Below are 12,373 nucleotides of genomic sequence, written 5' to 3'. Positions count from 1 at the left end.
GCAGTGTTGAGCATCTTTTCGTGTGCCTGTGTATGTCTCCTTTGGAAAAATGTCTGTTTAGGGCTTTGGCCCATTTTTTGATTGGGTTGTTGTTTGATGTTTGTTTTTTGTTTTTTTGTTATTGAGCCACGTGAGCTACTTGTACATTTTGGAGATTAATCCCTTGTCAGCTGCAGTGTTTGCAACATAATTCTTTTTACAGTATAAGTATACAGATTGAGTTTATATATATACAGTGTGTATATATTTACGTGTGTGTATTTATTTGGGGTCTGTAACTGAGAATTCATACAGACCACCCGTAAAATGACATTTGAGTCCACAGGGGAAATTTTCTTTTAGAAAATTAGATGATACCAAGGGATTACTATTAATTTTAATTTTATGTATAAAAAGGGAACTGTGACTATGTAAGAAAAATCTGTTCTTTTAGAATGATACTTCATAAAGTATCAAGTATAATGTTTGGGGTCTATTTTTAAAATATGAAAAATTACAAAAGAGAGTGAATCTAGGTGATGGCTACATGGAGATTCACAATACTATCGGCTCTACTTTTGATCACATTTAAAGAAAGAAATCATAGCACTTTGTTTTTCTGCGAGTGACACAGCTGTCCTTGAAATGCCTGCCTTTAAGAGAATATTGGAAACAAGAGGTAATCTGTTGATTTTACTGTTATGATCGGACCTGGACAAATGTGGAAAATCTTTTCCAGTGTATTTACGCTTTAAGAGGGAAAGAAGAATCATGGGAACAGGCCAGTCGCTACTGGGCTGCTGGGCCCCCGACTCGCTCCCCGGACACTGACTGCCCCGGCCGGCTCTCGGCCTCCGGGAGTAAACGCCCCTGCTTCCCCCCGTTCCCACGGCAGCCAGAGCCACCCACCTGTCCAGGCTGGGGCCCGCTTACAGTGACCCAGTTCCTGAGGTCAGGCTCGCCTTGCTGGCCTCAGAGGGAGAGGACTCGACCTTCCCCTCTGCCTGGCCGCGCAGCTCTGGCCCAGGTGGGCCCAGAGTGCGTGCGGCGTCTCCCTCCTAAACCTGCTGTGGCCTCGCCGGTACCTGACCAGCCAGGAGGGCCAGGTGTGCAGCCCCGGGCGGGAAAGCCCACCCCCTTCCTCCGTGCACCTGTGCTGGCCCGACAGGTAGAGCGGGCGTGGAGCGCCGGGGCGGCAGGTGGACGGATGGGAGGCTGCAGAGCCTGGCCTGCTTTTAGCCAGTGATTTGTTTTTGTGTAAGTCCCTGGGCCTTTGCTGTGTGTGTCTGTTGGGGGGTGAGGCATCCTGGGGGCAGTATACGTGAGCGTCACACAGCACGAGTGCAATTGTGAGTTCCCTGGCAGATCTTGGCAGAGCTGATTCTCAGAAGAATTGGTTTGCAGTCCCCCTGACATCTTTCCGTATGTGACTTCCCACTGGTGCCTTTGGGGTAGGGGTGAAAGGGCCTTCCTTACTGGTGCTCTTCTTCCCGTTCAGAATGCAGGGCCCTAGAGTAAAGAGCTGACAGACGGTGGCCACCCCTCCCCTCACCGCACACCATGCCATTAGCCGTTAAACGTGCTTTTGTCTGATCTCTGGTCAGCACGACTGTCGTGGTCTGGAGAGTGGTGGGGTTTTTTTTAACGTTTCCGTTGTGAGGCTAATTTGTTGAGATGCTTTCTGGGTCATTTCGTATGTCTCCTATTACTTACTTTCAAGGATTATAAAATAATAACAGCCCTGTGTCTTAATGGCTGCATTAACTAATGTCTCCGCAGCTACAGCAGCCTTGATGAGAGGCTTTGTCGTGAGCCGTGCGAGCTGAGTGTGAGTCCTTGTCATGGTTGGAAGGGCTCAGAGCCCTGGGCTGACGTCATCCTCAGCATCTATATAACCTGGGTGAGGAAAGACGATGGCGAACGTTTTTAGTCCCCATCTCACTTTTCTCTGGGTTGCTCTATAAGAAATGTTTAGAAGTGAGCCCGTGTGTGCCGAGAAGCTATTCAAAGATTTTAAGCAAAAGAGAAATGTGGGCTTCCCTGGTGGTGGTGCAGTGGTTAAGAATCCGCCCACCAATGCAGGGGACACGGGGTTCGAGCCCTGGTCCGGGAAGATCCCACATGCCACGGAGCAACTAAGCCCGTGCACCACAACTACTGAGCCTGTGCTCTAGAGCCCACGAGCCATAACTACTGAGCCCACAGTGCCACAACTACTGAAGCCCATGCGCCTAGAGCCCGTGCTCCGCAACAAGGGAAGCCATCGCACTGAGAAGCCCGCGCACCGCAACAAAGACCCAACGCAGCCAAAAATAAATAAATAAGTGAGTAGGAAACGTGACCTGATGCCGAGAGCCTCATGTTGTCCTGAAGGAGGAGTCTGTGCCGGTGTCTTAGGTGTTCGTGACTTCGCTCTGTTTCCGTAGCAGAGGAATTCATTCGCATTTCTTCCCGGTTTAGGTCAGTGGGCTGCCAACCCCCGATCTCAGCTGGCTGCTGGACGGCAAGCCCATCCGCCAGGACAGCACCCACAAGATGCTGGTGCGAGAGAACGGAGTGCACTCTCTGATCATCGAGCCCGTCACGGCCCGGGACGCCGGTGTCTACACGTGCATGGCCACCAACCGGGCTGGACACAACTCCTTCAGCCTGGAACTCGTGGTCGCAGGTAAGTCCCGGGAACCTCTCCCAGGGTGAGCGTCAGATGTAGAAACAAACTAACCCATGTGGAAAGAACATCAAACCGCTGAAAAAAAAAGGACCATTATCATCGTGTTAAGACCTGGCAAGTCAGAAACATCACTTTTTCTTCGCTGTAGCCATGGTTATTTTTCTTCCCTTCCCCCGTCAGCCTGGCAGCCAGAGAAGAGGGTTTGAGCAGTTTTTCTGGGCCATTCCCCTTCTCCTGGGCCCCCAGTGTCACACGGGAAAGGCAGCGGCAGCCTGGCCTCCAGGAACCAGACGATGTGGGAGAATGTGCTCGTGCAGCAAGTTCTCCACGTAGACCTAGCTTTTGAAGCCATGTGCAGTGATTTCAGAATTCAAAACTGAAACACTGTGATCTACCCCCCATGTCATAGACAGATTAAACTCAGGTTTGCTTTTTAATTGACTGTATATCTTTACGAAATTTACCTACCAGAATAAAGTTTTACCCTTAGGTGTGGGAAATGAGTTTATGGAAAGGTTTAGTGTCCTAGGAGCTGAGCATGAATAGAGAGCCTGTTCTCTGGGCTCATCTGAAAAAAGCAGAACGGAGCGTTTATTTCTCACCACTGCATGCAAAGCGCTCACTTGGTCCTCACGGCAGCCCCATGAGGCAGTCAGCCAGTGGGAATTAGGAGAGAGGAAGTGACTTTCCTAGGGGCCAGGCTGCGGTGCCCCTCTGGGGCCGGGAGCCTTCGAGCTCCTGGGGGAGACAGCAGCAGCGAGGACGCAGCGGGCGGCCCGGCTGCAGTCCGGGCTAGGGATTCTCGTGACAACAAACACCCAGACGTGTTCGCACAAAAACGTGGGCAGCGTGCAGCCTGTGTGTCAGACCCGCTTCAGTTTCACTCCTTCCTCCAGCCCGCCCTCCTCAAAACTCAACTGTTGGGGTCCCCCCACCGACCGTACCTGTCCCCACGCCCGAGGTGCCCCCGTCGGCACTTCCGGAGGAAGTCGGGGCTCGGCTCCCAGCCCAGCTCTCGTTTTCTGGCTGTGTCCCCTGGCAGGTCCGTCTCTGCAGCTGAGTGTCCCCAAACGGAAAAGGGGGGCCATGATGCTCAGAGTTGAAGGACTAAGTCGTGGCACAAGGACGAAATCCTGTGAAGCTCTGCGTCCCCACGAGCCTGCCTAGCCAAGCTCCAGAGGTAGCTGTGATACCTACTGTGGAGGGTCGCTGCGACCTAAAGGCCCGTCTCACACATTTATGCTCTTTTGAAAACTGGGACCCAGGAGGAGCACCGAGTGAGGTCTCTTCCCAGAGTAGCCCAGGTCAAGTAACCACAAAAGGTCCAATAAAAATTAACCCTCTACATAGTTCAAGGTCATAGAGGGCCTTAGGTTTTTAACAATTTCGGGTAGAACGTTCACCTTTGCTTTGCTGTTATTTGTCACAGAGGAGGGAGTGCAGAAGGCCGCACCCTCAGACTCATTGTTGGCAGCTAGGATGATGGTAGCTAAGGCTTCCTCTGGGACTGTTCCCACCGCAGATCCAGGGGAACACTGAGAGTGTTACTTACAGTTCTGATTTGTCCAGACTGGGTAATAGTCGTCGTTTTCATAGCTTTCTTCAAAGAAATACAAATTGGAAGTTGTATAGAATGTAGGTTCCTAGTGTTGAGGTAACTATTTAAAGCTGCCTCTCCTCGTTTCCCCCTTTGTAGCCTGTGGTATGTCTCTCTTAAGCCAGGACCTAGAAATCTCAGAGTGTCTCCGCCAGCAGCGCGGGAATCTAGGGGATCAGCGCCGCTAGATGGCAGCGGTGGGCTGAGGCAGGGACCCTCATCAGTCACCAGCCTGACGGAGGTCGTCCCCCGTCCGTCCCCCCACCCCCACCCCCCACCCCGAGAGCACGCAGGCAGGCGCTCTGGGGAGCAGGTGCAGGCCTGTCGGACTTGAACTGACTGAGGAGAGAAAGGCGTGGAATGAAGGGTAGGAACCTCTCTTGGTGGAGGAGGGATAACTTGGAGAGAGGACAAGCATCCTGCCGCCTGAAGGGGAAAACGACGTCAGCAAAGTTGAGCGGGATTGCTGAAAGCACCTGCGTTCTTTTGTGGTACCTTTTGCGCCCGTCACGGGTAGGTAATCCGTCTCGTGTCTTTGCAGCTAAGGAAGCGCACAAGCCCCCCGTGTTCCTCGAGAAGCTGCAGAACACGGGGGTGGCGGACGGGTACCCGGTTCGGCTGGAATGCCGGGTGTCCGGGGTGCCGCCACCACAGATATTTTGGAAGAAGGAAAACGAGTCGCTCACTCACAGCACGGACCGCGTGAGGTGAGAGCCCACGGGGCCGCCCCCCACCCGCAGGGGTCCTGATGGTCCCAAAGGAAGGTGCACAGCACGCGCCTGTGTGCACTGCCCCCCGGGCCAGCCCCTGCCCCCGCACGCCTGCGCTTTGCGGAGGCGGCTGCCCTGCTGTGTGGTGTAGCGGCTCCCCGCCTAACGCAGGCAGTGCTTTGCGGGGGCAGATGCTCCCCCTGGGAATTAAGTGCTCGGCTTCCTTCAGCCTCCCGGCCTCTCCGCTCTCTCATTAGCTGTCACGGGCTGGCGGCCTCTGCAGAATTAGGAGGACCCTGTTATCCGCTGCTTGCACAGTTCTGTTTCTCATGAGCTAATGAGAAGCGATGCTTCGTGTCCTGAAACATTTCGAGCCCTATGGCCATGTCTGTCTTTTGCAGCCTGCACCAGGACAACTACGGCTACGTGTGTCTACTCATCCAGGGAGCCACCAAGGACGATGCTGGCTGGTACACGGTGTCGGCCAAGAACGAGGCGGGGATCGTGTCCTGCACGGCCCGGCTGGACGTCTACAGTGAGTACCCCTCCCCCTCGCCTCGATGCGTTACTGGTTCCTTCAGTTACGACAAGGCGGGTGTCAGCACACCTAGTCACGTTACTCTGATCTGATCAACAACTCTAGCGCTTTATCTGCCAGAAATTTCACACTGCTCTTTCTCTTTCTATTTATAGTTTCTCAACATTAATAGTGAACCTCGCCAGAAGAACAGTGCCCAAGTATCACTCAGGAACTTCGCGTTTTTAGCAAAACGTGCATGTGGATTTCTCTGGCGTCGGCTACCCAGCTGTGGCTTTCTTACCCAGCACCCTTAGGGGTTAACACCAGGCAAAGGCATAAGCACAGATTTTTCACATTTTCTTACTGCCTTGTGCAAATGACTGCCTTTTAACATTTCTCCCTAAGCTACTATGATCCTGTCACAGCATCTTAATTCACGCTAAACGTGTGGCCCATTGAACCTGGAATGTGTACTTTCGTGGCTCAGTGCTTTGTGTTAACATATCCTAGGCAGTTCAGCAGTAGGTTTGTGAGTGTTTGTGTACGTGTATTTGTGTTCATGCATCCCAGATTGAAAGAAAAAAGTTCTTACTAAATTTACAAACTAGCCCAGTAGCATTATGTGATCTAATGACAAGGAGACCACTAGGAAAAATTCAGAACTGATTTCACACCTAAGAAATGACTGACCTCAACCTTCCCTATCACCCGGTTCCTTTCAAACAATTTGTGTTAGAACACCCATCCAGAATACCTGATGACTGTCATTACTGTGGCATTCATACATTTTGAGCTTTGAAGTTTTTTTTCAAAGTGAGAATCAGGAAGTGTAGCAGCCATTTCAGAGGACTCCCCGAGCTGCAGTGAGTACTGACTCTCGAGATAAACTACACGCTGTCTCTGTTCCCGAGCTGCTGTAGTGCCACCACCCTGTGTAGCCAGTAAATCTGCAACATGAACCACCCGTACACTTTAGGACTTCTTAGGTCTTCTGCACAGAACACGTGCCTGGTACCCAGTCAGAGCCATGCCGCCTGGTTACAGGTTCTGAGTTCCGTGTTGTGTCTTGCAGCCCAGTGGCAGCAGCCGCCGCCAAGCGCCAAGCCGAAGCGGGTGCGGCCCTCGGCCAGCCGCTACGCCGCGCTCTCGGACCAGGGACTCGACATCAGGGCCGCGTTCCAGCCCGAGGCCAGCCCGTCCCACCTGATGCTGAGCCCCGGCCTGGTGGAGAGCGAGGACCTGTGAGCTGGCGCTCTCCGCGGAGCCCAGACACTGAAACCACCGCTGCCTCGACCCACACCCTCCTCTGTCACGGGACGTAAAAGGCAGAAACATACCTTTGGCTCTAAGAAACAAAAGGACACCAAAATCCTACTTTTCTTCCTGGTAAACCAGACGTAGAGGCTGCGTACGCGATACTGATTGATAGGAATGCACACCTTGCACGGAGAATTCACATTCATCAGCCAATTTAAAACTTTGGGAAGTGCTGCAATTCAGGGGGTCTGAAATGCCGAAGTGCTAACGGAAAAAAGGTGACCACGACCTGTGTTGTCCCGAGTGTCTTCACTAGCGTAGGTGCTGCCACCCGGCGTGAGGTCGGGGGGCTCCCCGGAGGTGGCTGCACCACAGGGGACACCGCCTGGGCTCTGCGGGGCAGTGTGCTCACGCAGCCAGGGACCCACGTGGGGCATGGGACAAGGAGGGCGCCACCAGGAAGCCCAAGGAAATGCCCGTCCGCGAACGGCTTTCCACTAAACCGTGCGCAAGGAGCCACCTGCCTTCAGTTCTGTTAACATCAAGAGTTTTCTAACAAGGTCAAGACCTTCGTTCTTAACCTTTTTTTCTTTACGTGTAGTATTTTCTTTTCTTGTTACCTTGGTAGGGCGCTTACTTACAAACCATATTAAAAGAATGCGAAGTACTCTGAATAAAGAAGAAGCATATTGCAGTCCATTCCACGAAGGGCATCCCAGCCACCCAAGTGACCAAGGTGTGTAGTATCTGGAGGAGACGGGTCTGGAAGGGGCGGAGAGGAGAGGGAAAGGAAGCACGACCAGACAGACTGTGCTCACTTAGATGAAAGCAGCGGAGCACGAGACGGTAAAGGCCAGGCTTTTCTTTGGTTTTCTTCAAACTTAACCTAAAATAGAAGCGACAAAACACCGCCAATCCCAAGTCAGGAGCTCGAGGGTCAGCCGGAGGGAAGCTCGTGCTCGGGACACTGCAGTGTCGGAGCTGGTGCCGCAGCAGGAGATTGAGGTGCGCACTGCAAGTTGAATATGGGCTGAGCTGCGAGATTGTCATGGATCGGAGACAGCCTGTGGGTGCTAGTCTACTTGGGGAGACAAAGACGGGGGTGCTGGCATGCATTTTCTCCGTGGCACCGCCATACGGTGGATGGAAACTATTCACTTCCCTGCTGCCACGAGACCTTTCGCCTTAAGAAGGTGCTGGGTTCCAAGTAGTTTGTAAAGGCATCTCGGCAAAGACTGCTTTCTGAATGCCTGTGATTTTGCATCAGCTAGATGGAGTGGATGGATTCTGACCAGACTTGACGGTTTTAAGTAAGTCAGAACCAATAAACTTTAAAAAGGAGAAAAAAACAAATTTGGGCTGATATTATAAAACCTGAGTCTTTAATGGTACTTTCCTATGAAGAGAACACACTGTATTCCTCATGCAAAACACATTTATCTTTCATTATTTATAATACAAATGTTGAACTCTTAGCTCAGTTACTCCATTCAATACGTAGTATTTTTTAAGTACTTTTGTATCTGTGTGCCACCGTGTATATCCCATTGCACTGTTCACATGGACAGCTTTCTACTTCCTTGTAAGAGCACCAACCAAGCGAGCTTTAACTGCCAGGCCGGAGCTCCGGTGCCCACGTTCTCTGCAGAGTGGCACATGCGTCTCTGACCACACCTACGTGCATTGCTGATGTCGGGTTTCAGACAGCGCGCAAAGTCTCTCCTGGACCTTTCTATACTGTAGAATTATGACTTAACATCATCTCTTCCTTGCCAAATTTTTCTGAATGTGACTTTTTGCTGATTTGCTGGGTTTGGGATTAAGTACATTATTTTGCCACCTTTCATGTATTTATAAAGAAATAAGTACGATCTTACCACTTTGGATTGTTGTGCTGGTGTAATGTGGATTTAACATCAATAAATATTTAACAAATAATAGTTGCAATTTTGTGAAGCAGATATTCAGTCATTTTCATTTTCTATTGCTTGCTGTAATAAACTGGTACAGGCTAGAACTACTGTGTCTGCTGCAGTGCATTCTCACCTGGGCGCAAGCACCTGGGACAGAATTGGGCTCCTTGCGGCTGTAGGACGGGGTCCCACGTGGTCTGTCAGCGGGGGGCACTGGGCTGCTAAGGCCGTGTCACCCCCCAAAACCGGCAGTGAGAATCCCCCTTGGGACAAATCCCTCTCATGCTTTGACTGTGGCCAAGGAGAGTCCCGTGCCTTTCAAGGGACCATCTGATCTGGGATCTGCGTGTGGGTGAGAGAGAAGGGGGGTGCACCCCGGGGGGCGCTGGCAGCCGGCTCAGAACCCCGCCTGCCTCAGCAGTTTACCGGACATGTGCCTGTGAGTAACAGTGGATCCTGCGATCCCCTGGGAAAGCGTCCTGCAACCACATACCATAGCCGCTCTCTTAGGGATTAAGTATACGGGGTTCTGGCTCAAGAGGTCCTCCCCCAGACACACCAGATCCGCTACTACGTACAGACCCATGTCCTCCGAAAGGAACCTCGGGTGAATGAGAACAGACCCACGTCACAACGGGAGAGCTGAGGCACAGCCTCACGGTGACCCCCACTGCCCGGCACGGTGACCCACAGTGAGGAGGGAACTCAACCCCAAGCTTTCCCTGGGGAGTGAAGGGTTTGAACCCCTCACCAGGACCCCAACTTTTAAGGCCTGCCTCAGACCAGCCCCCAAGACGTGTAGCTTTGAAAGCCAACGGGGCTTCTGTCCATGAGACAAGGCTGCGGGGCACTGGGAGATGCTTCTTCCAGGGCTGCATGGACTGGGCCGGCACAGAGGCCGCCGACTGAAAAGCGCCCAGACCTTCTGTGAAAGAGGCTTCTTTGCTTACGTTCAGCCTGAGGGACAGACATTTGGCGGGACACGTGTCAGGCCAACCCGAGTGCTCTCCAGAAACCCCCAAGGGCAGGCACTGTCTTCACGCCATCCCTCTGCCTCCAGATTGCCACTAGCTCCCGTAAAGGGGCCCGTGCACTGGCCTGGGGCCCAGGGGACACCTGAATGGCCTAGCTCTGCCGGCCAGGGGGGCTTACATATGTGAGTCCCATAAGTCTGTAACGGAGAAACAGTTCTTACCCTGCTATCCCCTGGGGCAGAGCACACAGGCAGCACACTGAAGCACCCCAGTCTCTCTGTGACACAGGGCAGTGGTCTTCACAGCTATGGCACAAGGGGCAGACTTCTAATTAAACACACACCTAGGGGCCGACTGCCACTCTCTCCAGAGGGGGGCCCTGTCCCAGTTCACCTGTGTCTCGAAGAAAGGAGTGGGCACATGAGTAGCAACCAGGTGTGGCTGCCACCCACTGTGATTTTAAACCTTCCAACAAAAGTCCAGGACCAGAAGGCTTCACAGGTGAATTCAATCCAACATTTAGAGGAGAGCTAACACCCATCCTCAAACTCTTCCAGAAAATTGCAGAGAAAGGAACACTCCCAAGCTCATTCTACAAGGCCACCATCATCACCCTGATACCAAAACCAAAGATATCACAAAAAAAGAAAATTACAGGCCAATATCACTGATGAACATAGAGGCAAAAATCCTCAACAAAATACTAGCAGACAGAATCCAACAAAACATTAAAAGGATCTTTCACCACAGTCACGTGGGATTTATCCCAGGGATGCAAGGATTCTTCAATATACGCAAAATCAATCAATGTGATTCACCATATTAACAAATTGAAAAATAATAAATAGCAGCATCTCGACAGTCCTCGCGGAGAGTCGCCGCAGATTCTTGCTTCAACAGTGCTTGGACGGAACCCAGCGCTCGTCCCCCGCCCCGGCCGGCCGCTCAGAGCCAGCCCTCGCCACCACCTCACAGCGCCCTGCGACTGCCCCAAGGTCCCCGCCGCCGTTAAAGCGCCGCGCAGCCACCGCCACCATTCCACCTCAGCCGCCCACCATGACGACCGCATGCCCCTTGCAGATGCGCCAGAACTACCACCAGATCAACCTGGAGCGCTTCGCCTCCTACGTCTACCTGTCCATGTCGTACTATTTTGACCGTGATGATGTGGCTTTGAAGAACTTGGCCAAATACTTTCTTCACCAATCTTGTGAGGAGAGGGAACATGCTGAGAAACTGATGAAGCTGCAGAACCAACGGGGTGGCCGAATCTTCCTTCAGGATATCAGGAAGCCAGACCGTGATGACTGGGAGAATGGGCTGAATGCAATGGAATGTGCGCTACACTTGGAAAAAAGTGTGAATCCGTCACTACTGGAACTGCACCAATTGGCCACGGAGAAAAATGACCCCCATTGGTGTGACTTCATTGAGACTCATTATCTGAATGGGCAGGTGAAATCCATTAAAGAACTGGGTGACCACGCAGCCAACTTGCGCACGATGGGGGCCCCCGCATCTGGCATGGCACGGTATCTTTTAGACAAGCACACCCTGGGAAACAGTGATGATGAGAGCTAAGCCTTAGGCTGGCTTCCCGTAGCCACAGGGGTGACTTCCCTGGTCACCAAGGCAGTGCATGCATGTTTGGGTTACCTTACCTTTTCTGTAAGTTGTACCAGAATATCTACAAGTCCTTTCCTTAGTACCATTCCTTCAAATAAAGTAATTTGGTACCCCCCCCCAAAAAAAGCATCATCTCAATAGACACAGAAAAGGCTTTTGACAAAAGTCAACAGCCACTTTTGATAAAAACTCTCCAGAAAGTGGGCATAGAGGGAACCTACCTCAATATAGTAAAGGTCATATACGACAATCCCACAGCAAACATCATTCTCAATGGTGAAAAACTGAAAGCATTTCCTCTAAGATCAGGAACAAGACAAGGATGTCCACTCTCGCCACTATTATTCAACATAGTTTTGGAAGTCCTAGCCACGGCAATTAGAAGAAAAAGAAATAAAAGGAATACAAATTGGAGAAGAATTACTAAAACTGTCACTGTTTGCAGGTGACATGATACTACACATAGAAAATCCTAAATATATTACCAGAAAACTACTGGAGCTCACCAGTGAATTTGGTAAAGTTGCAGGATACAAAAATAATACACAGAAATCTCTTGCATTCCTAACACACTAACAACAAAAGATCAGAAGGAGAAATTAAGGGGGAAATCCCACTGACCATCGCAACAAAAAGAATAAAACACCTAAGAATAAACCCACCTAAGGAGAAAAAGACCTGCACTCAGAAACTATAAGACCCTGATGAAAGAAGTCAGAGACGACACAAACAGATGGAGAGAGATACCACGTTCTTGGATTGGAAGAATCAATATTGTGAAAGTGACTATACTACCCAAAGCAATCTACAGATTCAGTGCAATCCCTATGATATTTCTTAAAGAATTAGAACAAAAAAAAATTTATAATTTCTATGGAGACACAGAAGACCTGAAATAGCCAAAGGAATCTTGAGAAAGAAAAACAAGAGCTGGAGGAATCAGACTACCTGACTTTGTACTACAAATCTCAAGTAATCAGAACAGTATGGTACTGTCACAAAGACTGACATACAGATCAGTGGAACAGGATAGAAAGTCCAGTGATACACCCACATACATATGGTCAATTAATCTATGATGAACAAGGCAAGAATATACAATTGGGAAAACACAGCCTCTTCAATA

The 12,373-nt window shown here is 50.9% G+C and overlaps 2 protein-coding genes across 2 annotated transcripts in view; both read left to right on the top strand.

Moving 5' to 3' along the window:
* The window catches only part of PALLD (palladin, cytoskeletal associated protein), a gene marked incomplete at its 5' end in the record, with an annotated part of 393,811 nt that extends 385,068 nt beyond the window's left edge, over window positions 1-8,743 (top strand). Inside the window, 4 exons of the mRNA XM_082843562.1 lie at window positions 2,440-2,647; window positions 4,789-4,954; window positions 5,359-5,492; window positions 6,550-8,743. Coding sequence (XP_082699688.1) covers window positions 2,440-2,647; window positions 4,789-4,954; window positions 5,359-5,492; window positions 6,550-6,722 — 681 coding nt within the window. The 3' untranslated portion in view covers window positions 6,723-8,743. The remainder of the gene's footprint in view (window positions 1-2,439; window positions 2,648-4,788; window positions 4,955-5,358; window positions 5,493-6,549) is intronic.
* A 1,934-nt stretch (window positions 8,744-10,677) lies between these two features.
* Window positions 10,678-11,360, top strand: LOC309963887 (ferritin heavy chain-like; the record flags this gene model as incomplete). Its single annotated transcript, XM_082842413.1, has 1 exon — window positions 10,678-11,360. One exon carries the CDS (start codon window positions 10,678-10,680, stop codon window positions 11,200-11,202), a length of 525 nt encoding a protein of 174 aa, XP_082698539.1. The 3' UTR covers window positions 11,203-11,360.
* Between the last annotated feature and the right edge of the window lie 1,013 nt (window positions 11,361-12,373).

This window comes from Leucopleurus acutus (genome assembly GCF_964270905.1).
Source record: "Leucopleurus acutus genome assembly, chromosome: 7".
Classification (NCBI taxonomy): domain Eukaryota; kingdom Metazoa; phylum Chordata; class Mammalia; order Artiodactyla; family Delphinidae; genus Leucopleurus; species Leucopleurus acutus.
The sequence above is the reverse complement of the archived record's forward strand: the minus strand, read 5'-3'. Positions and strand labels throughout refer to the sequence as shown.